General features: G+C 41.7%; 2 protein-coding genes across 4 annotated transcripts in view; one reads left to right on the plus strand and one right to left on the minus strand.

Annotated features, from left to right (window-relative positions):
• Positions 1-14392, plus strand: part of IDH3A (isocitrate dehydrogenase (NAD(+)) 3 catalytic subunit alpha) — a 36600-nt gene extending 22208 nt beyond the window's left edge. The window contains exons 6-11 of the mRNA XM_073619173.1: positions 2292-2425; positions 2699-2801; positions 2929-2993; positions 8374-8458; positions 10448-10600; positions 12511-14392. Of these exons, the coding sequence (XP_073475274.1) occupies positions 2292-2425; positions 2699-2801; positions 2929-2993; positions 8374-8458; positions 10448-10600; positions 12511-12594 (624 nt within the window). The 3' untranslated portion in view covers positions 12595-14392. The remainder of the gene's footprint in view (positions 1-2291; positions 2426-2698; positions 2802-2928; positions 2994-8373; positions 8459-10447; positions 10601-12510) is intronic.
• A 1246-nt stretch (positions 14393-15638) lies between these two features.
• Positions 15639-23547, minus strand: part of ACSBG1 (acyl-CoA synthetase bubblegum family member 1) — a 161876-nt gene continuing 153967 nt past the window's right edge. For 2 of the 3 annotated variants that reach the window (XM_073619169.1, XM_073619170.1), the window contains 3 exons: positions 23123-23262; positions 22805-23051; positions 15640-17865 (listed from right to left, as the gene is read on the minus strand). In XM_073619169.1, the coding sequence (XP_073475270.1) occupies positions 17789-17865; positions 22805-23051; positions 23123-23262 (464 nt within the window). In that variant the 3' untranslated portion in view covers positions 15640-17788. Of the gene's footprint in view, positions 17866-22804; positions 23052-23122; positions 23263-23547 lie in introns of all 3 variants that reach the window. The other variant, XM_073619171.1, reaches the window with a different exon arrangement.

Here is a 23547-nt window from a genome sequence, read left to right on the forward strand (position 1 = left end):
GACCCACTACTCCCATTTAAGAACCTTTGCCGAGAAGAGACAAATATCTTTCACTTGTCGCAGGTGTGTAAGCTCCTCACAGCACCACTAGCGGGCTACATTCCACCTTCTATCTGTAAATTGGGGGGGGAAGAGATTCAAATGTTTTTTGCCCCAGCTCAAACAGAGGAGGCTATCATGTTCACTCATAAGTCGTCTATATCCAACAAGTTTCAACAACAAGGCATTGGGATCCTTTCATGATGGTATAGGGTACCGATGCTTCTCCTTAAAGAAGAAGTAAACTCCTCTGTTTTGTTTGTACCTACAGGTAAGCCTTATTATAGGCTTACCTATAGGTACTGTAAATATCTCCTAAACGTGCACGTTTAGGAGATATTTACTGTATACTGCGCCGACCGGCAGCTCCCACGTGCATGCGTGGAAGTGACGTCATCGCGATTCAGGCCAATCACAGCGCCGCAGACCGCGAACCCGGAAGTAACACCGGGGAAGATGTCGGCCATGTCAGCAGTGTGCAGGCACTGCTGCAAGGCTTCATTCTAAGGTATGCATTTCATAATGAGCTAGTATGTGATGCATACTAGCTCATTATGCCTTCGTCTTGCAGGTTTTGTTTTTTTTTTTTTTTTTCACGGGGTTTACAACCTCTTTAAACGCAGACGTTCAACCTCTGCTGGAGATGCTGTTTTCATTCAGGTATCCTTCTACATGTCTTTTGGAGTTGGTTGAAAATTCACCAGCTGGTGCACCAACTTACATTGGTGGATCTAGGCCATCACCATATGGGTTATAATGGGTTACCTGCTTCACTTTAACCATATTACACTAACTCATTACAAATCCTACCTGACTGTTCACTTCCTAACTCGAGCTTGCATGTCCACAATGTGGAATCCCCCATTATCCTGGTTCTCCAAAGTAAATTAGATTTGAAAGATGGAGGCCCTTTCTGCCTCCCTCTATCACCAGAAGGAAAGTTTTAGGATGCATGGAATCCATAGACTGCTTTTTTTTTTTTTTTTTTTTTTTCTTTCATTTGTCGCCTTGCTGGATTTGCTTGACTCTTCTAATCCGGATTTATACAGGATGTGTGGCTCAACCTTCAACCAGGAATGCATGAACAGGTCTACCTTGTTTAGACAGTTCTGGTAAGATTCCCTGATTGCCCTGTTGTTCTAATTACAATTAAACAGAATGGACCTGGTTCACCCCCCTGATGCATCCCTCTCCCTGATCCCCCCCCCTTTATCTTACCTTTCGGTCTATGTGTGGCCGTTTCCGCTCGACAGAAGTCGATCGATTTCTGTCAAATGAGCTCGTTGGAAAATTTTTCTTTGTCTCAGCAGGGAGGATTCCTCGATCCACCTTGATTGTTTGTATGGAGTAGTACTTTCCCCATTTCTTTCTCTTTTTTTTTTTTTGTTAATAAAGCATATTTTGTTGTATCAGTGTTGTTTTTTAACCATACTTCATGGGACGCAGGATTATATTGATTTGGTAGCCTCATGAACTTTTGCAGTAACAGATAACGCAGTAATGATAGTGATCTATTGATATTAGCTTGCAGTACATGATCTGCTGCTGCTAGGTAGAGCTGGATGAGTTCTGTTTGATGCCAAGATGGCTTCTGAAGCTCAAAGAAAATACTAGTGACATTGGAGATTTTGAGTTGTTGCCTGTAACCACAATGTTAAGCATTCTAAGTACATTTTGCTACGGAGCACTGTCTGTCCGAAGCAGTTGCTGGGCTTAACACACTAAACCCAGGAACTAACGAACTATAGCGCTAAAGCCCACTAGGACCCACTGCAGCCATTAGAACCAGGCACCATCTTATTTCAATGATGTGGTTGAGAAAAGCTACGGCAGCTCAGTTTTATAACCACATTCAGTTCCTAAGTGATCAACCATCTTGATTTGTGATGAGCTCAGAAGTGTTTGGACACAAATGCAAACCTTCCTGGGATATTCCACTAGTAGGCTGTCAAAGAAAATCAAATCATAGGCGGCAAGGGCACTCCCCACCTTGCAGCTGCACGTATGCAAGGAGCACGCATACTTGTGGCTGTGGGATATGAAATGTCTCTGCTACCCTTTGATTGGCTTTGACAGCTTCCCAGTGGGAAATCTCAAGTGGGTTCGGACTCCTGTCAGAACACTCCTGAGCTCACCACTGATCATGATCACACATCAGCAATATATATCAGATGTTTCTATATCTATTATATAGACCTGTAAAAAGTTACAATAAGTAGAGTTAACTGAAGTTTTGTGTTTGTGCATTACAGATTGTGGAAGGGGTAGTGCAAAGCATTAAACTAATTACAGAGCAAGCCAGCCGCAGGATTGCAGAATTTGCTTTTGAGTATGCCAGGAGTAACCAAAGAAGCACGGTGACTGCAGTGCACAAAGCCAATATCATGTGAGTTCTTGTACAGAGTGGATTAGCCTATCTCTTATTTTGCATTCTTGAAATAACAGCTTTGTTTTTACCCTGTATTTTCTAAATCTGAAATGTTGCGCTAGAAGTACACTGTGACCCTCTATAATTGGTCTATGAAAGGTTCTGAACAATATGTGAACTCCCTTTTTTTTTTTGAGAGAGAGAGAGAGAGAGAGAGATAAGAGTAGAGGAGGCAGAAGCAATTATACTTGTGTACCATTTACTCACTTCTCTTTTATGCTTGGGTCTCAGGAGGATGTCTGATGGGCTTTTTCTGAAGAATTGCAGAGAAGTTGCAGAGAACTACAAGGACATAAAGTTTAATGAAATGTACTTGGACACAGTGTGCCTCAATGTAAGATAAAACGTGCTAAGCGAAAAAAAAACCTTTATACATATATTTTATTTAACCACTATAATACCCGGGTGCTGTTCTATTCTTGTTTGCTATTTCTAATCCACCTTTGTTTCTAAATTCACAGATGGTCCAGGACCCCACAGAATTTGATGTACTTGTTATGCCGAACTTGTATGGTGATATCTTAAGGTTAGTTTTAGTACGCTCCCAGGGCATCATAAGGATATTGTTTAGTTTAGTTAAAATTATTATTTTTTTTTTTTTTTTGGAGGGGGGGGACGAGTTTCAATCGCATAACTTGCCTGTAATGAAATGGACCCCATTGCCTGGTGACTGTTTTTTACTATGGAAATGTTCTCTTCCTTGAAGCTGGGTCCTCTTCACAGTACTGAACTTCTAAGGCTGCATGTGTTAACTGCCGTCGGTCTAACATTGAAGGAGTTCTGATGACCACCCTCCCCTTCCTGTCCTCTCATCCATTCACAACACTCCATGCATTGTTTTCACAAAATGCAACACATTTTCTGAATGGGGGGTGGGGGGACTGACATTTTTAGATATGGCCAATTGATTGTACCCCTAGACAGCTGCCACCGTTCGAGGTCAGGGGTGTCCTAAAGACGTGAGATCATCACAAAAGTGGCTAGGTCGGGCAACTGCCATCTTATGGTTATATGTACCAATAAAATAAAGAATTATTTGAACCTAGAACTTATTGTCTTCTGAAAATTTGTGGACAAATTGTGGTACAGCGGACAGAGTTCTGCAAAATATATATTTATACATTTCTGACAGAGGTTTTCCTAAAATGATAAACACACCTTCAAATTGATACTTTGACAACCTATATACTGTTTGTTTTTTGTTTTTTTACACCTCATTTAGGGTGCTGTAACGCTTCGAAACATGCTGTAGCACATAATAACATAATAAGATATAAAAACCGCTGTGATGTGTGTTAACAGTCGTTGCAGTGCCTATTAAACCACCCACATGTGCGCATGCATTATTTGCACAGCAACGTAAGCTGTGTTGCGAACGGGCTCTCATTCGCTGGGATTTTTTACGTCCAATGTTTTTTTTCTTTTTTTTTTTACTTTTTTTGTTTTTTTTTCCTTACAATTATATCGGTTTTCTGAAAAGGTTTTCAGAGTTATAACAAATTTTAGCTATTCGTTTCCCGTCAAAAGCAGCATTCATGTCTCTTTAGGCTTTATTATCCATTGGTCCAAGGTTTTATAACCTGAAGATGCCAACAAGGTGGTTCCCCAGCCTGATTTATATTGCCTAAAACAAATTTATGATGGGAGTAATTTTTAATTTAAATTCCTAAATACAATGAATAGCAAGCACCCTTAGGTGACTGCTCATCACATCTGATCCCCAGAATAATGCCCATTCACCTCGAAATCCACAGCACAGGTACCAAATGGCTCCCTGGTCACTAGCTGTGGACCTGTCCCCTGTGATTTACTATTGAATTACAGTGATAGGTGGCTCCAACAACCAGTAGTAAGACATAACATTAGAGGGGTTAAGGCCCCAGTCAGTTTGGTATAGCAGGCTGTTACTCGCACCATGGAGGTGTGTTTTTTACCATGGGCTCACATAAAAAGGAGCTCCAGGAAAATAATAAATATATTTTTGATGTTTGCCTGAAACCAGTTTAGTTACCTCCAATTCTTGGTAGGGCTGCTGGGAAGGCTAAAAAAAAAACGCACTTGTATTGTCTGATACTACTGTCAGGTTTGACCTTCCAACTCAGCACTGATGTTGCTCAGGGTCGCTCGTTCTTGTCCATTCAGATAATGTCTTGTATTCTTTTGCTAGAATACAAGGTATTCAGTTTATGGACAAAGGGAGGGGTTGATGAATGTTAGTCTCCCCTTATCCAACCACAGAATGAAAAGACGGCAAAATGTTTTTTTTAAATGGGTGTGGAGTGAGTGACCCACCCACTATGATCACAATACGAGTGGCAGAACTCTTATCAGCTGGAAGATCAAAGCTGACCATAAATCCAGTATGAATAAAAATATTTTTTTGCATCCCCATCAGCCCTCCAGATGTCTACTTGCCATTAAAAACAACTAGGCTTTACCCAGAAAACATGAAAAAAAAAATGTTTCCTGGAGTTCCAATCTAATGAGCCTTTTTTATTTTAGATGGTGTCTAAAAGTGTTACAGGCTCTGTCAGGTTTTTTTTCCATCTATGTCCTTGTTGGGAAGATTTTACCTCACTTCGTGTCCCAGTATCACAGGAAATTAATATGATCGGATTCCCTCATCCACACATGCAAGGTGGAGGGAGGAATCCTTTGTATTCTGAAAACAGGGACTCCTCTATTATCAGAATCCCCTGATCAGTGGCTGTAGCTGGCTGATCCAGAACAATTTTCCAGCAGTCAATTCGACAGAAGTCAATCATTAGATCAACTTCTGTCAAGCGGGAATGGCCATGGATGGATCGAAATTCATCTAGCTCAGTCCCTACTGAACCAGCTGAATTTTGATCCATCTACAGGCAGCTTAAAAGCCTTATTGATCTAACCTTCCCATTAAAAGGGGTTGCCCTTTTATTAATGTGAGAGTGATGACAGGCCCAGGCCTTGCACCAATTAAACAAATCTTCAATCGTGTCTTCCATATTTCTACCCTTGCCTGTTCTCTTAAATCAGGGCTGTCCAACCTTTTGATCTTCCTGGGCCACACTGGAAGAAAAGGAATTGTCTTGGCCCACACATAAAATACACTGAGGATAGGGATAGCTGATGGGCAGATCACAGCTAAGCAATCCCTGATATATATAATGTACCTATCTGAGTAGTAATTTTTTCCTTGAACAATCTTCCTTCATCTTCAACTTTTTTCTTTTTTTGGGGGTTTTCTTTTGTGACATGGAAGCTATGCTAGAATAAAAAAAATAAAAATAGATAAGGGGATTGGATTTCAACTATATATATGCCAGGGTTGCCAACTGTCAGTTTGTAAAATCAGAGATAATTTTTTTTTTTTTTTTTTACATCTGTCCGTGAATGCCCCTTATGGACATGCAGACTGGATTTTACAAACTGTCCTTGAATTTCGTGATGGTTGGCAACCCTGGTGTGTGGGGAGGTAGAGGGATGTGGTGGGCAGGTGGCTTTGGGGGGGCAGCCAAACTTGTCCCTGTTAACCGCTGTGGCTTCTATACGTGCACAGCATCCCTACTGATATGCCCAGGCTGCATGATGAACTCTTCTGGGCCGTGGGTTGGACACCTCTGCCTTTAAAGTAAACTTCTGATGTTTTGGGTAAGGAATCTACTCATATGAAGACTAAAATGGTTAAGGCCTTGTTCACACATATACAGTTGCAGCGCAGTAAACCGCAGAGGTATACAGATGAGCAGCTGTCCGTTACTGCAACAGTGAGCCGGCATTAGGGGGCAGTGTGGTGTGCAATTTAGCGCATCTCGGAGCTCCCTTTTTTTTTTCTAATAAACTTTGAAGTGCACAAAAGTGACACTTCATGTGTATCACTGTACAGCAGCATGGTGCGTTGTGCTGCTGTACAGTGACATGTGATCCTGTCCATTGCGTTGTGATAAAATGCAGCATGTCTGCATTTTATCGCAGATCACTGCACCACAGCTCCAGGCTGTGTTTCAGTGTGAATAGGACACATTAAAAACATTTTTTTTCTGTGTGTCCTAGCAGTGACCTGTGTTTTTCTAGTGCGGAAAAAACGGTGGTCACTGCCCTGTGTGAATTGGCCCTAGATGTACTTGTCTGATGAGTTTGCATTGTATGCACTTAAACTAACATCTTGTGCAAGGAGATATTGACATTGAATACATTTTTAGCAGCCTATAGAACAGGGGTAATAATAAAACTGGCCAGGCAGGAGACTCTCAAGATCCTGAGTACCTGAAGTTTGTTTTACAAAAATTGCGTAAGAAAACGAAAGAGAAAAATTCCATCTGCACACCGTAGAAACCTTTGTTTTGCAGCGAGTACTTCTGTTTAAAGGTTCCAACTTCTGCAGGTCATGGTATACTAGTAGTAATTGGTCATATTTGACTGGACTTTTTCTATACAGTTGAAAACCTTTCACCACTTATCCAAATGGCTTTCTAAGTGTTTTTTTTTTTTTTTTTAAAGCAGTGGCAGGGACATGTCCAAGCATTCATAGTCACACGGGTAGCCAGCTGAATCCATTCAACAATGTCCAAGAACATGATGGGAGGTGTAAAAGTTTGTGAATACACACTGTTCTACTTAAAAGGGTTGTAAAGGCAGAAGGTTTTTTTATCTTAATGCATTCTGTGTGCAGCAGCCCCCCTCAGCCCACCTAATACTTACCTGAGCTTCCTCTCTATCAAGCGGTGTTGTAGGAATGTCTTGGCTGCCTGGGATTCCCCTCCTCATTGGCTGAGACATCAGCGTGGTGCCATTGGCTCCCGCTGCTGTCCAAGTCAGTCAGCCAATGAGGAGAGAAAGGGGGCGGGGCTGGGCCGCAGCTGTGTGTCCAAATGAATACACCAAGTTGCAGCTCGGCTTGGGCGCCCCTACAGCAAGCTGCTTGCTCTGGGGACACTCGTCAGGAGGGAGGGACCCGAGAAGTGGAGGATCCAGGCTGCCCTATGCAAATCCAATGCACAGTGCAGGTATGTATAACTTGTTTGTTACTTTTAACAAAAAAAAGAGACTTTACTTTAATCTATTCAGCATGGTGCCACGAAGTCAAGGACAGGTGGTAAATGGCCACGTTGCATGGCTAAACATGTGAATTGTCAAATTATAGGGTAGAAATTGCCACCCTAACATCTTATTGGTGACTTGAATCCTGTAGTGATACCACAGCAACTGTGTTCCTTGTCCTGTACCTCCGTTGTGGCATGTCAACCAAGTTCAACCAGTTAGTCTTACTCTCTCTGAGACTACTTCAGTGTTTTTTGCCCCCCCACCCCCCATGTGTTTGTTTTTTTTAACACTTAACTTACTGATGGTGAGATCAGCACATTTTAGATACTCTGCCACCCAGGGGATCCAGCGCTGGCCAGTGGAGATCCTCTTCTCTTCTGGCAGTGTTTTGTCCTGCACCGCCATGACGTCATAGTGAGGCTGCCTGCTGTTCCGTGTTTAGCCAGCACAACTTTTGATGATGCCCTGCTAGGACTGCCCCTTCCTCTTTTACTGAATGAAAGGCTTTGCCTACTGGGATATGTGATGTTCATATCCCGGGAGGCAAAGTGGGAACAGGGCATGTTGTGCACCTAGGCGAATGAGGTTTGGGGGGGGGGGGGTTGAGGAGGTTGGCGGGTCCAGACAAATTCCTAAAAAAAAAGTAAAAGTGCAAAATTAAAAAAAAATCCCTCATTGGGCAGAGGGACCGGAGGAGGGGTGGAGAGGAGGAATGATGATATGCAGAGTGAAGATCCGCTTTAGTTGTCAGCTGGACAGTTAATAATGGATCTCCCTGATGGGTATTACTAACCAGTGAGTAAATCAGCCAGTCAACTTGATTCTCAAATATGTAGGGAAGTAAGCAGTCCTTGTCTAATGTTTTGTTTCATTTCATTTTTAAGTGATTTGTGTGCCGGTCTGATTGGAGGGTTGGGAGTAACGCCAAGTGGAAATATTGGTGCTAATGGTGTAGCGATTTTCGAGTCAGTAAGTACAACTCCACTTGTGTTTCATTTATAAGATAATTGAGAAAATAATATCAGTTGTTGCCTACATAGTCACAAAAAATAATTTAAAAAGGGTCTCCAAACAGACGTGTCGGGGCTAGAGATTTGTACCGTTTGTATTTTTTATGAACTAATAATGGAATGTCACTTCAGCTTTATTTTTCTTTTATGATGCCGTATCTATATATTGTTTTCCATGAGGATGAAAAGGCTTCTATTTATCAGTGTTAATCAGACATCTCTGCTCTAAGGAACATACAATTGAAATCATTGAAAACACGACAGCAAGCCTTACAGTGCACATTGTATTGCACTTCAACATGTTTTGCAACTTGTATTACATTATGCATTTATATGGACACATGTGCATTAAAACACTAAAACCTGCCTATGAACACTTTTGGGGAACTAAATCATTTTTCTCTGTTGTGAAGAAATTGGGCTTTAGAAGCTTTGGTTTGTGTAGTTCACTTTACAAGTGTGAACCTGTGCCAAGCTGTAGATGGTAAAGATTGGCCCATAGGAAAGAACCTATGTTCCAACCTGCATATTCACCTTGTACTGTAGAATTCTCACAAAAAATACCTGATTATGTACATTTAGTATTAATCGCAATTAGCTGGACATGTTCTGTAAATTTGAAGACAATTCTCAACTTACCAGGCCACTTCTTCAGTTTCTAGGGTGTCAGGAAGATACCCCAATGTGGAAATCCTGATTGTCCAGGAAAAAGATAGGAGGTGTGAAAGTTGTAGTGCCACCCAGTTCTAGTTACATAACCCCATTGTTGGTGTCAGGAAGCCTTCATAGGTGTTCCTTGATTTACATGGCTAAAAGTGAAAGAATTGCGAAATCACAGGAGCAGAGATGTTATAATGGCATGTTATGTGGAGGAAAGATGGTGACGAATGTCCCTTCCCTTTTTCCCTGTAGGAAAAGTTTTGGCCTGTAGAATTTGCCCTCCTATGTTGGACCATTTGTTTGTTGAGAGGTTGTTTTGTCTCCCTGGTGTTACAGGTCTTTGTATTCCTCAGTACATTGCCCTGCATATACAAAGTTACTTTGCTTTTAATGCCGCGTACACACGGTCGGATTTTCCGATGGGAAATGTTCGATAGGAGCTTGTTGTCAAATTCTGACCGTGTCTATGCTCCATCGGACATTTTCCGTCGGAATTTCCGACAAACAAAATTTGAGATCTGGATTTTCTGACAACAAAATTCGTTGTTGGAAATTCCGATCGTGTGTACAGAATTCCGATGCACAAAATTCCACGCATGCTCAGAATCAAGCAGAAGAGCCGCACTGGCTATTGAACCTAATTTTTCTCGGCTCATCGTACGTGTTGTACGTCACCGCATTCTTGACGTTCGGAAATTCCGACAAGATTTGTGTGACCGTGTGTATGCATGACAAGTTTGAGGCAACATCCGTCGGAAAAAAAACATGGATTTTGTTGTTGGAATGTGCGATCGTGTGGCATTAGTTTGTACAAGCTTTTGTATCCGTGTATTGTTGGGTATGAAGGACCCAAGTATGCAATCTTCGTTAGAAGATCCTTCTGAAGTTTTCTGACACTCCAGCTTCATGTGGGATGACTATATTATTGGTGTATTCTGTTCCTCCCCTCTGTACGATGCAGATTTTTTGCTTGGCCTTGTAGATGTTCAAATAAAAATCCACTCTCGGTAGCTGCAAACTTTCAAGGCATTCCTGAGATGTCTCTCTACTTTGTCTTTAGACTCTGTCCTAATAATCTCCAGTTGGGTTTTAGTGGGTGGTAGGAGTCAAAATACTGATCTGTGTGGGTAGGTTTCCTGTAGACCTTAATAGTTGGCAATTACCCAAAACTGATTAAAGGTGCAGCTTTTGGCTACTCTTTTAATAAGTTACAGGTAATAGGCACAAATATCATCCTTGAGTTTTAGCAATAGTAAGCTAATTTTGCTTTTCTTATGGTCCTGTTTAGGTTCATGGCACTGCTCCAGATATAGCTGGGAAGGACTTGGCTAATCCTACTGCTTTACTTCTGAGTGCAGTCATGATGCTCCGGCACATGGGGCTACAGGAACACGGACGCAAGATAGAGACTGCATGCTATGACACCATTAAATCTAGAAAGGTAGGTGCTGGGTTCTTTTATGGGCCTGTTCACACCAGCAGGAGCCCATATAGGGATGTATTATGCATATGTGCTGCAATGTGTCGTTACAGTGCATTGGAAGTGCTTGCTATTTTCCACCTTAACTTTCTTTTTTTTTGCACAGCAGCCATTGCAACACGATACCATGGGGTTGATTTACTAAAGGCAAATCCACTCTGCACTGCAATTGCACTGAAAGAGCATTTTGAAGTTCAGTCGCTGTAGATCTGAGGGGAAGATCTGAAATGAGGGGAAGCTCTGCTGATTTTATCATCCAGTCATGTGCAAGCTAAAATGCTGTTTTTATTTTCCTTGCATGTCCCCTTCAGATCTACAGTGACTTTACTTCCAAGTGCACTTGTAGTGCAAAGTGGATTTGCCTTTAGTAAATAACCCCCCCTTGTGTCGTGGTGAGCTTAGGTATGTGTGCCTGTATTTTATCGCATCACTCACCGATGCACGTTTGTGAGTACAGACCCCAGACAAACCAAGGCTTTTTGTCTTGTCTTAGCATTGCAACTGCGTTGGGCAACTCAGACCAATGGGCTGGTGTAAATGAGCCCTTAGAGATTTGTCTTAACCACTTCCCATCCCAGCCATAGTCATAGGACGTCTGCAGGAGTGATCGCCCATCCTGGGCCGGCGTCATATGACGTCCTGGGCTTCCCGGCTTTCTGGGAGGGGATGCGCGTGCCCGGCTGCCGCGATGTCCACCGGGCTTGCGTGATTATCTGTTAACAGAGCAGGACCATGGATCTGTGTGTGTAAACACACAGATCCACGTCCTGTCAGGTGAGAGGAGACCGATCATGTGTTCCCAGTACAGAGGAACACCGATCAGTCTCCTCCCCTTGTGAGTCCCCTCCCCCTACAGTTTGAATCACTCTCTAGGTAACACAACCCCATGATCGCCCCCTAGTGTTAACCCCTTCCCTGCCAGTGACATTTATACAGTAATCAATGCATTTGTATAGCACTGATCGCTGTATAAATGTGAATGGTCCCAAAATAGTTTCAAAAGTGGCCGCAATCACGATAAAAATCGCAGCTCGCCGCCATTACTAGTAAAAAAAAATAATAAAAATTCCATAAAACTATCCCCTATTTTCTAGATGCTATGCGGTTGATTTACTTAAGGCAAAAAGACTGTGCACTTTGGAAAGTGCAGTTGCACTCTGCAAGAGCAGTTGCTCCAGAGATTAGTAAATGAGCAGAAGCTCTGCTGACTTTCATGAACCAATCATGTGCAAGCAAAAATGCTGTTTTTTTTTTTTTTTTAATTTTCCTTGCATGTGATTGGGTATTCTTTGCAAAGTGAAGCTTTACCCCATTTACTAAGCTCTGGAGCAGCTGCACTTGCAGAGTGCAATTGCACTTTCCAAGGTGCACAGTCTATTGGCCTTTAGTAAATCAACCCCTATAACTTTTGCGCAAACCAATTAATATCTGCTTATTGCGATTTATTTATTTTTTACCAAAAATATGTAGAATACATATCGGCCTAAACTGAGGGAAAAAAATAGTTTTTTAAGAAAAAAATAGGAATATTTTTTATAGCAAAAAGTATTGTGTTTTTTTGTTTTTTTCTTCAAACTTGTTGCTCTTTTGTTTATAGCGCAAAAAATAAAAACCGCAGAGGCGATCAAATACCACCAAAAGAAAGCTCTATTTGTGGGGCAAAAATGATAAAAATTTCATTTGGGTACAGTGTTGCATGACCGCACAATTGTCATTCAAATTGCGACAGCGCTGAAAACTGAAAATTGGCCTGGGCAGGAAGTGGGTGCAAATGCCCTGTATTGAAGTGGTTAAGTAACTGCTTTAATTTGTATAAGATTAGTAGAGACAATTAACAAAACTGTTTTCCTTTTACTATTTCTTTGTTACAGACTTTAACTAAAGATTTGGGTGGAAACTCCAAGTGTTCAGAGTTTACAGATGAGATCTGTCAAAGGATACGGGACAGCGACTAATTTACTTTGCCGGTTTCAGTCTCCAGCCCAGCCAAGCCAGCTGACATCACACGCACATCATATATTGCTGATTCCGACTTCATTGATCAGTCTTCTTCCCCCTCAGATGAGACATGGTATACGAGTATGCAGGGCAATGTGCTGGAGGCCAGTCTACTAAAGAAACATCATGCCACACCCAAATTAAACCTTGCAGGCCAATTAGAAAGCAACATAAGAATGGAAGAGTCTGCTTACATATCTGACTCCTCCTCTAACACTGTAACTTCTTACCCGTTTTGTCTTGTCATTGCCTTTTCTGGTCAACATGCTCTTTAGGGAATAAGCTACAGTATGTATTGCAGGCTTTTCAAAGCAGTGTAAAGCAAGTAAATTACACATTTTGTATGATATATCAACACAATACCATATATTATTGCTGTAGAATTGCTTCATTTAATCATATCTTTAACCACTTCAGCCCCAGACCTTTTGGCTGCCAAATGACCAGGCCACTTTTTGCGATTCGGCACTGCGTCAATTTAACTGACAATTGCGCGGTCGTGCGACGTGGCTCCCAAACAAAATTGACGTCCTTTTTTTTCCCCACAAATAGAGCTTTCTTTTGGTGGTATTTTATCACCTCTGCGGTTTTTATTTTTTGCGCTAGAAACAAAAATAGAGCGACAATTTTTTACTTCTTGCTATAATAAATATCCCCCAAAAATATATAAATAAACAATTTTTTTCCTCAGTTTAGGCTGATACGTATTCTTCTACATATTTTTGGTAAAAAAAAAATCACAGCAAGCGTTTGCGCAAAAGTTATAGCGTCTACAAAATAGGGGATAGTTTTATGGCATTTTTATTAATCATATTTTTTTTTTTTTATTAGTAATCGCCGCGATCAGCGATTTTTATCGTGACAGCGACATTATGGCGGACACATCGGACAATTTTGACACGTTTTTGGGACCATTGGCATTAATACAGCGATCAATGCTATAAAATTGCATTGATGTAAAAATGTCACTGGCAGTGAAGGGGTTAACCACTAGGGGGCAGAAAAGAGTTAAGTATGTCCTAGGGAGTGATTCTGTCTGGGGGATGGGCTAGCAGTGACACGACACTGATCGCTGCGCCCAATGACAGGGAGCAGACGATCTGTGTCCTGTCACTAGGCAGAACGGGGAGATGCTGTGTTTACACTGGCATCTCCCCGTTCTTCAGCTCCGTGACACGATCGCGGACATCGAGTCCACGGGTCCTGCAGGCACGGTAACGGAGCTCGCGGCAGGCGCGCGGCGGGAAATTCAAAGTGACGTACAGGTACGTTACTTTGCCCAGCCATGGCATTCTACTGACGTATATCTACAGGAGGCGGTCGACAAGCGGTTAAGTAATGGTTCCATTCATTTAAGCCAAACACTCCATGAATATGCTGTGTCTCTATAAGAAGGCTCTATTTTTCACTTTTTTTTTTTTTTTTCAATATCATATCTGTCTTTTCACCTGAGCATAGTAAAACGTGAAATGTATTCTCATATTCCCAAGTTGTGGTTTAGCTGACCTGGTCAGTTTTCAAATCCACCACTAGGGGGAGCTGCAGCACATTGTTCTGTGATAAGAAAGCACAGTCCAAATCTCAACCCAGCTCTATGAATGTCTTGTCATGTCTTGCCTTAATCTTTTTCATTTTGAAAGCTCTATTTATTGTATATCTGTGAGTGAAATTGCCTTGTACTTCAGTGAATGGCTCATTTTTCTTTTTGCACTTGTTTTTAAAGAATTACATTAAATGCGCAGGGTGTTCCAAAGAGCTCAGAGATGGTTGAATTTTATTGAAAAGTAAACTTATTTATAAAATGATTTGCATGTATCACACATGTATCTAAATTTTAAAAACAAAAATGTGATTTATTGCAGCTTACCAAATCTTTAGACGTGGTGGCTGCATTAGTTGTCTGTCTGATTTTAAGCTCTCTTTCTTTTATTTTCACCTGGTGATCTGGTCAGTAACAGATTTATTGTCTTAGGGTGGCTTCTCTCTCTTCAGAGGAGCAACACAGAAACTATCGGAGAGCAGCAATGTTTGGAAAGGCTTGCGTTAAATGGGCTAGTAGATTTCGATGGACTTTAAATAAATGGTTAATAAAGCTGAACTCCAGCTAATGCTTTTTAAAACCAAACCAAACCCACCAATTTTTAATGGTTTCTCAAAACCGTTACATTCAAGACATGCCATAAATGATAACTGTCACAGTTACAAGTGTGCTTACTATGTTGGCTCTCAACTGAACTGTTAAGCCATTAATCAGGTCCCGCCCACACTGTAGGCGAAAGACGGCTACGGTGGATGCTTACTTTGCCGGGAGGGGATACTTGGAAGCCCCCTGTGATCGCACTGCCTGTGCGCCCCCTGCAGGTGCACTCTGTGATCGCTGCATTTTTAGGACACAGATTGTGGTGAAAGGCCAATTGCAGCGGCCCTTTACCATGTGATTAGCTGTGTCCAATGACAGCTGATTACAATGTACATGTTAAAGGGACATCTACACAGATAATCAGGGCACTGATTATCAGTGCTGCCAATCAGTGCCCTTCAGTGCCGCCTCATCGGTGCCCACCAGTGAAGGGGAGAAATTACCTGTTTGCAAAATTGTACAAACTATGAAGAAAAAAAAATTTTCTTCAAAATTTTCGATCTTTTTTCGTTTGTAAAAAAACTCAGTTGTGATTAAATAGCACCAAAAGAAAGCTCTATTTGTGTGAAAAAAAATATATAAAAATGTTGTATGGTTACATTATAGCATGACCGTGCAATTGTCATTCAAAGTGTGACAGCGCTAAAAACAAAACATTTGCCTGAGCAGGAAGGGGGTAAAAGTGCCCAGTTGGCAAGTGTTTAAATGGCTGGTGTCATAGCTGAAAACATATGCAGTACCATGGCAACTGCAGATCGTATAGAAGCTAAGATGACAGCTTCTATGGCTGTAAAGGATAGGAGGGTTTAGTTCTGCATTTAAGCGGTTACAGCAACAGCCCCCCCCCCCCCCCCCCATGCCTGTCTCTTTTGTAATAAAGTGCCTGGTTGTTTGCAATTAAGCTTAGTGCAATGCAGGAACCAGCGCGATTCCAGCATCAGTTCCTGCATTGCTCCCCTCCCGCAGGCAGTTCACACTGCCTTCTGCGAACCGCTGCCGGTGTCAATACAGTGTGAAGGAATCAGGTCGCATAGGTGAAGAACACCCATGCGATCTGATTCTAGTCGTGGCAAAAAGGTCTCTGCACCTTTTTCTATGAAAATCCAATGCGAGTTCAGCCATACAACTGTATGGCTGAACTCAGCCGGGATCAGCTGACAGATCCCCTGCTGAGCAAGTGGATCGCAGGTGGAGTCCGCCAAGTGTGAAAGGACCCTTAAATATCTGTCAGCAGCATTATATTACATTTAGTTTTTTGATTTAGACAACAATTGAACGTTCCAGTGACTGATATTAAATACCTTGAACCATAAAACACAGGTGGTGCCAGGGTGGATATAAATCAATGATTTAAAAAAAAAATCACTTTTTTTTTTTTTTTTTTAATTTAAATTGTTTTTTTGGGGGGGATTTTTATCAAATTTATTTTAATAAAATGCTTTGGAGTAAAAATCAATCTAAAGATAGTTTTATATTTAGGATACATTAATTTAGTTTATTCAGCATGAAATGGAGCTTAGTTATGTAGCATGAGGCTGTATAGTCTGCAATATTTACATTTTTGGCAAACTAATTTAATGAATTCAAGCTCTGTAAGCTGCGATAACATGCACTGCATTGATGCATTCACACAATTTCACAGTAACCATGAGATAAAACAAAGTTCAGGAATATTCCTTTATCCCATTGTTTTTCAAATCTATGTACACTACAAATTGTATGATTGAATCGGTTCTGATATCGCTGTTTTACTAACCTGACAGCTTATTATTCTAAATAGGAAACCTGCATTTTGTTTGCGAATATTAAAGATTCTAACTACCAGCAACAATGAGTTCTTAAAGAGCACCTGTCATTTCAGATCCATCATGGCAGCGCCTGTTAGCGGGCATCCGCTCACCTGCAGCTGCCACGTCCCGCACCTTGTTGTGTCACTGCCACATCACCAGCCGTCCCATTAAAGTGAATGGGACTGTCGCCGAGTCAACAGCGGGTCAGAGGAGGAGCCGCTGCGGGACAGAGATGACAGTTGCTCTTTAAAAATTATGATTTAAATCAAGCCTTTTTACTAGTGATTTAAATCGACTTGATTTAAATCAAATCCACCCTGGTTGGTGGATCATTTGGATCTATGAATGATTGATTGTTTTTGGCAAATTCAACTACAAATATCTTTTTAAATTGATAAAAACTATGGTTGGCTTATTCATTCATTAGAATCCCAAGGAAGGTGCTCTTCCTGTCTAATGACATGAGAAACGGAGTGATGGAATATCACATTATCCATATTTCACTGCAGCCAAGAGTAGTTTTGTTTAACTTGAGGTATTGGTTTATGTCATATATTACTATAATAGGGTGTATTGGACAAATGGATGAAATGACAACCAGAAGTTTTGCTTGCACAGAAAATCAATACTAAAAAATGGGTAGCTATGGTTAACTATCCTGCTAGAGATTTGTTATATACAAGCGTGAACGGCAAAAATAATTTCCTACAACATGTATGGACTAAAGTACCAGCATTCAGCAGCAGAGTATGCAGGTACTTGCAGCTTGGAACAGAAGGGAGAAAGCCTTTAATGTTTAGTACTAAATGGTACACATATTTAAAACGTTAAAAAAAAAAAAAGTTTTTTTTTTTTATAAAATAGACATTTCATAGTTGTAAGGCACATTTGTATTTCACCACTGATTGCTCCAAGAATATACACAAAGGATAGTGATTCCTGAGTCAGAACCATGTGCATGCCTATAGTCACATAGTTGTTAGGCAAAATACAGTGTATAAGGATCGAATATGCTACAGCCTATGTAACAGGGAACATTAACTGCTGTGGACATTTTAATGGAGAAGGGTTATGTTCTAACACATTTCCACCTAACAATGATACCCCAGGAAGCTCGCTAATAATTATGTTGAGTTTATGAGTCCGACCATGGATACTGTTCTCCAGACCTAAACGTAAAAAGGACTAATTCCAATCGGTGGTGGTGATACAGATTTTGTTTTATCCTGAGTAAAATGTTTCTATTACATCTTTGTACTTTTCCAGAATGGCATGCCGTTTTATTTTCATTGTTGGCCCTAAAAAAATCAGAAAATGTCATCAGACACCTGAATATTATGGTTTGTGATTTAATACCTATAAAAAGCCAGTAGTTCATTTTGTCTTTATACAAACAGGATAAATGGCAAATTGTGTTGCTCTGTTTAGTAAATTTTGCAATAATGAAAAAAAATAAAGGAAGGAGCACAAGCCAATTCCACAAGATGGACAGGTCTTTCAGAGAAGTATGGCCAAACCTATGGGTTTATCAAAGTCATGCTCCAGGCCAAACAATTCTTTCTAGTTTTTATTAGGGTGGGGAAAGGTTATAGCCAAAACCAGATTTTTATTGTGATCTGTGTCCCTATTCAAGAGATTTCTCTGCACTTTATGTTCCAGCGATGCAACTGGATGCAGAATGTGTCACTACTGAGACATTACTCTGGTTTTGGTGATAACTCTAAAAGTTTAGATTTCTCTTCACTTTCTGATCGTGATGGATAAATGCATGGATAGATAGGGACATAGACTGCAATCAAAACCTGTAGGAGTTTTAAACGCTTTCCTACTCTAACCAAAACTAGAACTTCGCCTTAATGGTTGCAAGTCAGTCTAATGGGGCACTGTTAACATGGTAGGACAAAGGCTTGTGAAGCATGCATTGCCTGTCAGATTTATTTTCTTTCTCATCCATTGCAGGACACAGGTAGTCTTTCACCTTCAGTTAATACTAATGCCTGCAGAAGGATTTGATACTGACAAACACAGCCAGCTCAGCATCGCCCCTCCCACTCCCAGCATGCTTCAGTTTTTTGCTAGGGTCTTAGGCGAATGGACACCTTTTCTTTAGCTCTGATGGTAAAAGGCTACCCTAGTTTTTGCTACACTTCTTTCTTCATTCAAGACATCTCTACATGGCTGCTATAGCTGGTTTCTATGATTGTAGCCAACTGGAGTCGCCTTTTCTCAGCATCACCTTTGGAGTGCTACGTCTAGGCACCATGGTAGTTCATGGAAAACTACAAGCCAGTAGCCACAAAGGCTGCCGGACCTTGTAGTTTTCCATTCACAGAGCACTGTGAATGAGTAATGCGGCCAGGTGGGAGGAGCCCTGCATGGCCACGTGTTTTTTTGTTTTTTTACAATTTGACATCTAGTGGGTGGAGAAGATCCCCCACTAGTTGCACAGTGGGGGATCGGGAGGTGCGGGGGCTGGTGCATTCATAACATGTTACACCCTGAATATGGGTGTAACATGTTATGAAAGGTGAACTTCTCCTTTAAGGGCTAGCCTGGAAGTGACCTTTGGCCACTGGATTCTGCATAAGGAACTTTAGAGGCCCATTCTGGTATCAAGTTATCTGTGGAGCTTTCCAGGAGCAGAGTTGTTGACATTGCCTCAGAGCTTGCCCTGTCATTGATGAATCACTTTGTGGGTAGGCTGAACACTGTTAACTACCTCATTTGTCGTTTTTTTGGGCACATTTTAAATTCCTGCTTTCTACTGGTTACCTGTTATCCTATAATTATTGAGTCTACCCCATCTCTGCAGTCCTCCTTAGCTCTGCCAGGTGGAGCCTAGTCCTCTGCCTTGTCGGCCAGGGTTTCTACTACAGTCGAGGAACAATTTGTGGTCCAATTCAGCCAGTTTCTTGCAGTGATGCACACTACTTTGAATGTGGAGGATCAATGTGCTGTCTCAGGTTTTTCAGAGCCCCTGCTATTGCTAAGACTTTCCCATTGCACCCGCTCATCAAGATTTCTTGTATGGGGATTGGAAAATCCCTGATGTGCCATTGACACACACCTTGACCAACCTTTGCTGAGGCTTGTTCTTATTATGTTAAGCAATGATCTATACCAGGGGTAGGCACCCTGTGGCCCTCCTGCTGTTGTGGGACTACATTTCCCATGAGGCATTGCAAGGCTGGCAGTTACAATTATTCCCAGAGGCATGATGGGACTTGTAGTTCTGCTACAGCTGGAGGGTCCCAGGTTGCCTACCCCTGGTCTATACCTACTATGGATCTGTGGGTGCCCTACCTTAACAGGGGAGCCACTAGGACAGTGGTTCCTAACTACTATTATCAGGGCCTACTAACTGGTCAGGTTTGCAAGATAACTGAAATACATCACAGGTGATATCATTTGCTGCTCAGTGATTGCAGTGTTCTAGTCTGCATTTCCCCAAGGTAATACTTAAAATCTGGCCTGTTAGTGGGTCGTGAGGACAGGAGTTGAGAACCACTGCACTAAGCCAATAGTGGACATTCCTATATTCAAGGATTCCACCAGTAGTTTGAAACCCTCTTTAGATGCCCAGTTCTCACTGGAGGGCCCTGCCCTTTGTCTCATTTTGGCTGTGGCTTTTAATTTTGCCAAACCAGGGCAGAATGGCCAAATCTTTCCACTGCAGCAAAGGATCTTTTGCTGATAGAGCAGATGGCTAGAGCCTTAATCTTCATTTCTGATGGACTGCTGGAAAGCATTTTGGCTTGTCTCCCATTGACTTTGGTCAATACAAGTGCTTGGTCTGCAGATCCTGTGTCCAATGAGCACCGAACAAGCACGGCCTTCAAAGAGACAATGGGGTGGATTTACTAAGGCAAATTCATTGTGAACTGCAAGTGCACTTGGAAGTGCAGTCACTGTAGATCTGAGGGGAAGATCTAAAATGAGGGGAAGCTCTACAGATTTTTATCATCTTTTGTGCAAGCAAAAATGCGGTTTATTTTCCTTGCATGCCCCCCTCAGATCTACACCAACTGCACTTTCTAGTGCACAGTGGATTTGCCTTTAGTAAATAACCCCCAATGTCTCTTCATACAGACTCTTGATACTATTGTTAAGCATGAGCACTCACCTGCCTTTATGTATGAATCTCAAGGAAAGGACCTCCAAAACTGGGTTCTCTGGCCACCTACAAAGTCTGGGCTAGAAAGCTTGCTAAACCCTCTAAAAAACCATCACCACCATGAACATGCTGCCCCCTACTTTCCACAGTGGGGGACATTTTTAATATTTAGGGACCTTTGGATAGTTTGTCCTTCAGCTACCAGGGTGCAGAGACCTTTCAGCTCCCTCTTTTTGCCTTCATGCTTTCGATCTTGCCGCGTTGGTTAGCAGACCTCTGCCCCTTTTAAAGTGTTCTGGACCAGTTCATGTATTTGATCAGTTTTAGAAGTTTTTTTTCAACTTGGTCAACAATCTCTTTCTCCAAAGATAACATCTGCCATGGCCTTGCTATATCCACAACCTTTGCATAATATATCCACCCATAGGCGTGCGCACAGGTTGTGCCAGGGCACACCCCAATCACCCCATGTGATGCATATTCACCCTGTTTAGACCCCTGATATTTGACCAAAGCCCCCTAACTGGGCTCCTAAAAAATTTGTAAAAGAAAACATTTAAAGAAATAAAATTGTAAAAAATAATACAAATAAAAACTACTGACACTGTCCACTGCCCTACTGACAACGTCCATTGCTCTACTGACACTGTCAGTATATACACATGCACACACATATGTGTTTTAGCTTTGGGGTGCACACCTATGTATCCACCAGATATACAGGGTTCCTGTCCATAAAGTGCTATGACTGCTTAGTCTTATCCTGGCATTGCTTGTACTCTCTAAGGAAGGACTCCTATTAATAGCCCTGGGGCTTTCACAAGGTGTCCCCATTATGGTATAATAAGGTGAACTCCTATGGAGAATACAGTAGGTGGGGGTTCAGTTGGACAAAATGTCTTTGGTTGGCCAAATGTTTCAATGATTAGGGTAAATCCTAAATCTTCAGAAATATGCACTGGCATCCAGTGACAGTTTGGAGTAGAGCCTCATGTCCTTGTCCTTCAGTTCAGGAGTTACCCATCCTCCACCTATTGCAGATTACGGTGCTCAAGATGGGGATAATCCTACAAGGTCTATCATAGGACTTTTCCCCTCTTTCTTTCGAAGAGGATTGAGCTAATGCTTAGCTCAGCAATGTTAAGTCTGGCCTATTCTATAGACTATTGGTCAGTATACTAACCTTCTATCCCGTTGCTCAAGAGGGGTTAGCTCAGCAATGTTAATTCTGGCCTATTCTATAGACTATTGGTCAGTATACTAACCTTCTATCCTGTTGCTTTTGTAGAGAGTTCCCACATACCGCTTCCCCACTGTCTCTTATGATTCAGAAGGATCAAACTTCAGTTCTCTCTGTATTCTCAGGAAGTGGAACCACCCTTTGGATGGCTTCTAGGTAATTCTATTTAATTTCCCTCCTCACTGGGTTCTTCCTTGTAGTCCTTGCCTCTGCAAAGTGAAAGTCTGATCTGTCAAACTTTCCAGACGTTGACCTGTGATGGGATAAGGTGAGTCAAGGTGTTTTACAACCTGCATAAATCCTGGTGGTTCATTTGGGTCCCATTCCATCTTGGCTGGTTTAGGTTCCAGCTTCAAGCTGGGTCTGTAGGGCCAGTTTCTCCTGTCAAGATTTGCTTCACTGATTGTAAGTGTCTCTGGCTCTTTCGGCATCACGTATCAGTTCCCAGTGCAAGAGTAACACTCTGCACGGTTTTTCTTCTACCAGGTGGAGGTTGCAAACTCATCTGCTGCCAGCTTCAGTGTGGGTCCTTCAGGCAGTTTACTATGTTTTTGGGTCTGTTTAGTTTGCTGGCTGCCCACCCCTCAGTTGGACTTTTTGGCTGTCCTGAAGGTGAGAGACTTCCTGTGTCCCTCAATGGGCAAGAAGTAAAATAGGATTTGTACTCCCTGTAAAACCTTTTCTAGGATTTTAGTAAGGGATACAGGTCCCATCCCTGTTTTTTTATGATCATGATCTCATTACTGCTTTGCTACATATACATAACTGAAGTCCCCCTCTAGGTGGCAGTATACTCAAAAGTGAGTCTTCCTGTGTCCCAAAAAAGGATTTTATTGGGGGGTTAGTTGCCCAGTGTAAGTCAGTATAATGTGTTTTTACTTACCCATTTCACCTCCTAATATTGAAAAATCCTTGGGTAAGACTGCCCATTTCTGAATACGCTGGGCATTTGAAACTGCTTCACTGTTGACCTTGTCTATACCCTCCTGAATTGCTCTATATACAGCCTGGTCCTGCTGTCCCACAATCTCAGTCACTGTCGTGGACTTACTGCCAACATCATTACAAAACCGTATTGCTTCCTGGGTCAGATTATCAGTTGGCTCCATGCTTTCTGGGTCTATTGTGCACTGGAGAGAAGAATATTATGATGTACTGTGCATCGTAAGTGACCATCGTAAGCTGTAAAAACAAATAATACCTTTAGAGTAAAAAGCATTGACAGAAATTTCCTCCTGTCGCCAATTAGCACTGCATTGCTCACAATAGATATTTTTCCTTTAATGGCATCTTCTATAGGGATGGGTGGTACATTCTCACCACCAGCAGTGATGATTAGCTCTGTTGGAAAGAACATACATTTATTATGCCAAATATATGCTTTATCTGCTAGTATAACATTTATAATACTAAAATATTATCTGTGGATATCCTGTCAGACTTATATGTATATAGATATGAGGTGGTTTCAAAAAGTTTCAAGACTGGTTTTGTACTATGGCAGCACACATAGGGAGCACCGACCTTCATAAGTCAGTGTGCCAAAAGACATTGTCCTGTGTACACTAGGAGCTATGCAACTGGTGCTATTCTGACCATGTGTGTTGCCACACCTGCCATTTCATC

Source organism: Aquarana catesbeiana, linkage group LG03 (assembly GCF_042186555.1).
Source record: "Aquarana catesbeiana isolate 2022-GZ linkage group LG03, ASM4218655v1, whole genome shotgun sequence".
Lineage (NCBI taxonomy): Eukaryota > Metazoa > Chordata > Amphibia > Anura > Ranidae > Aquarana > Aquarana catesbeiana.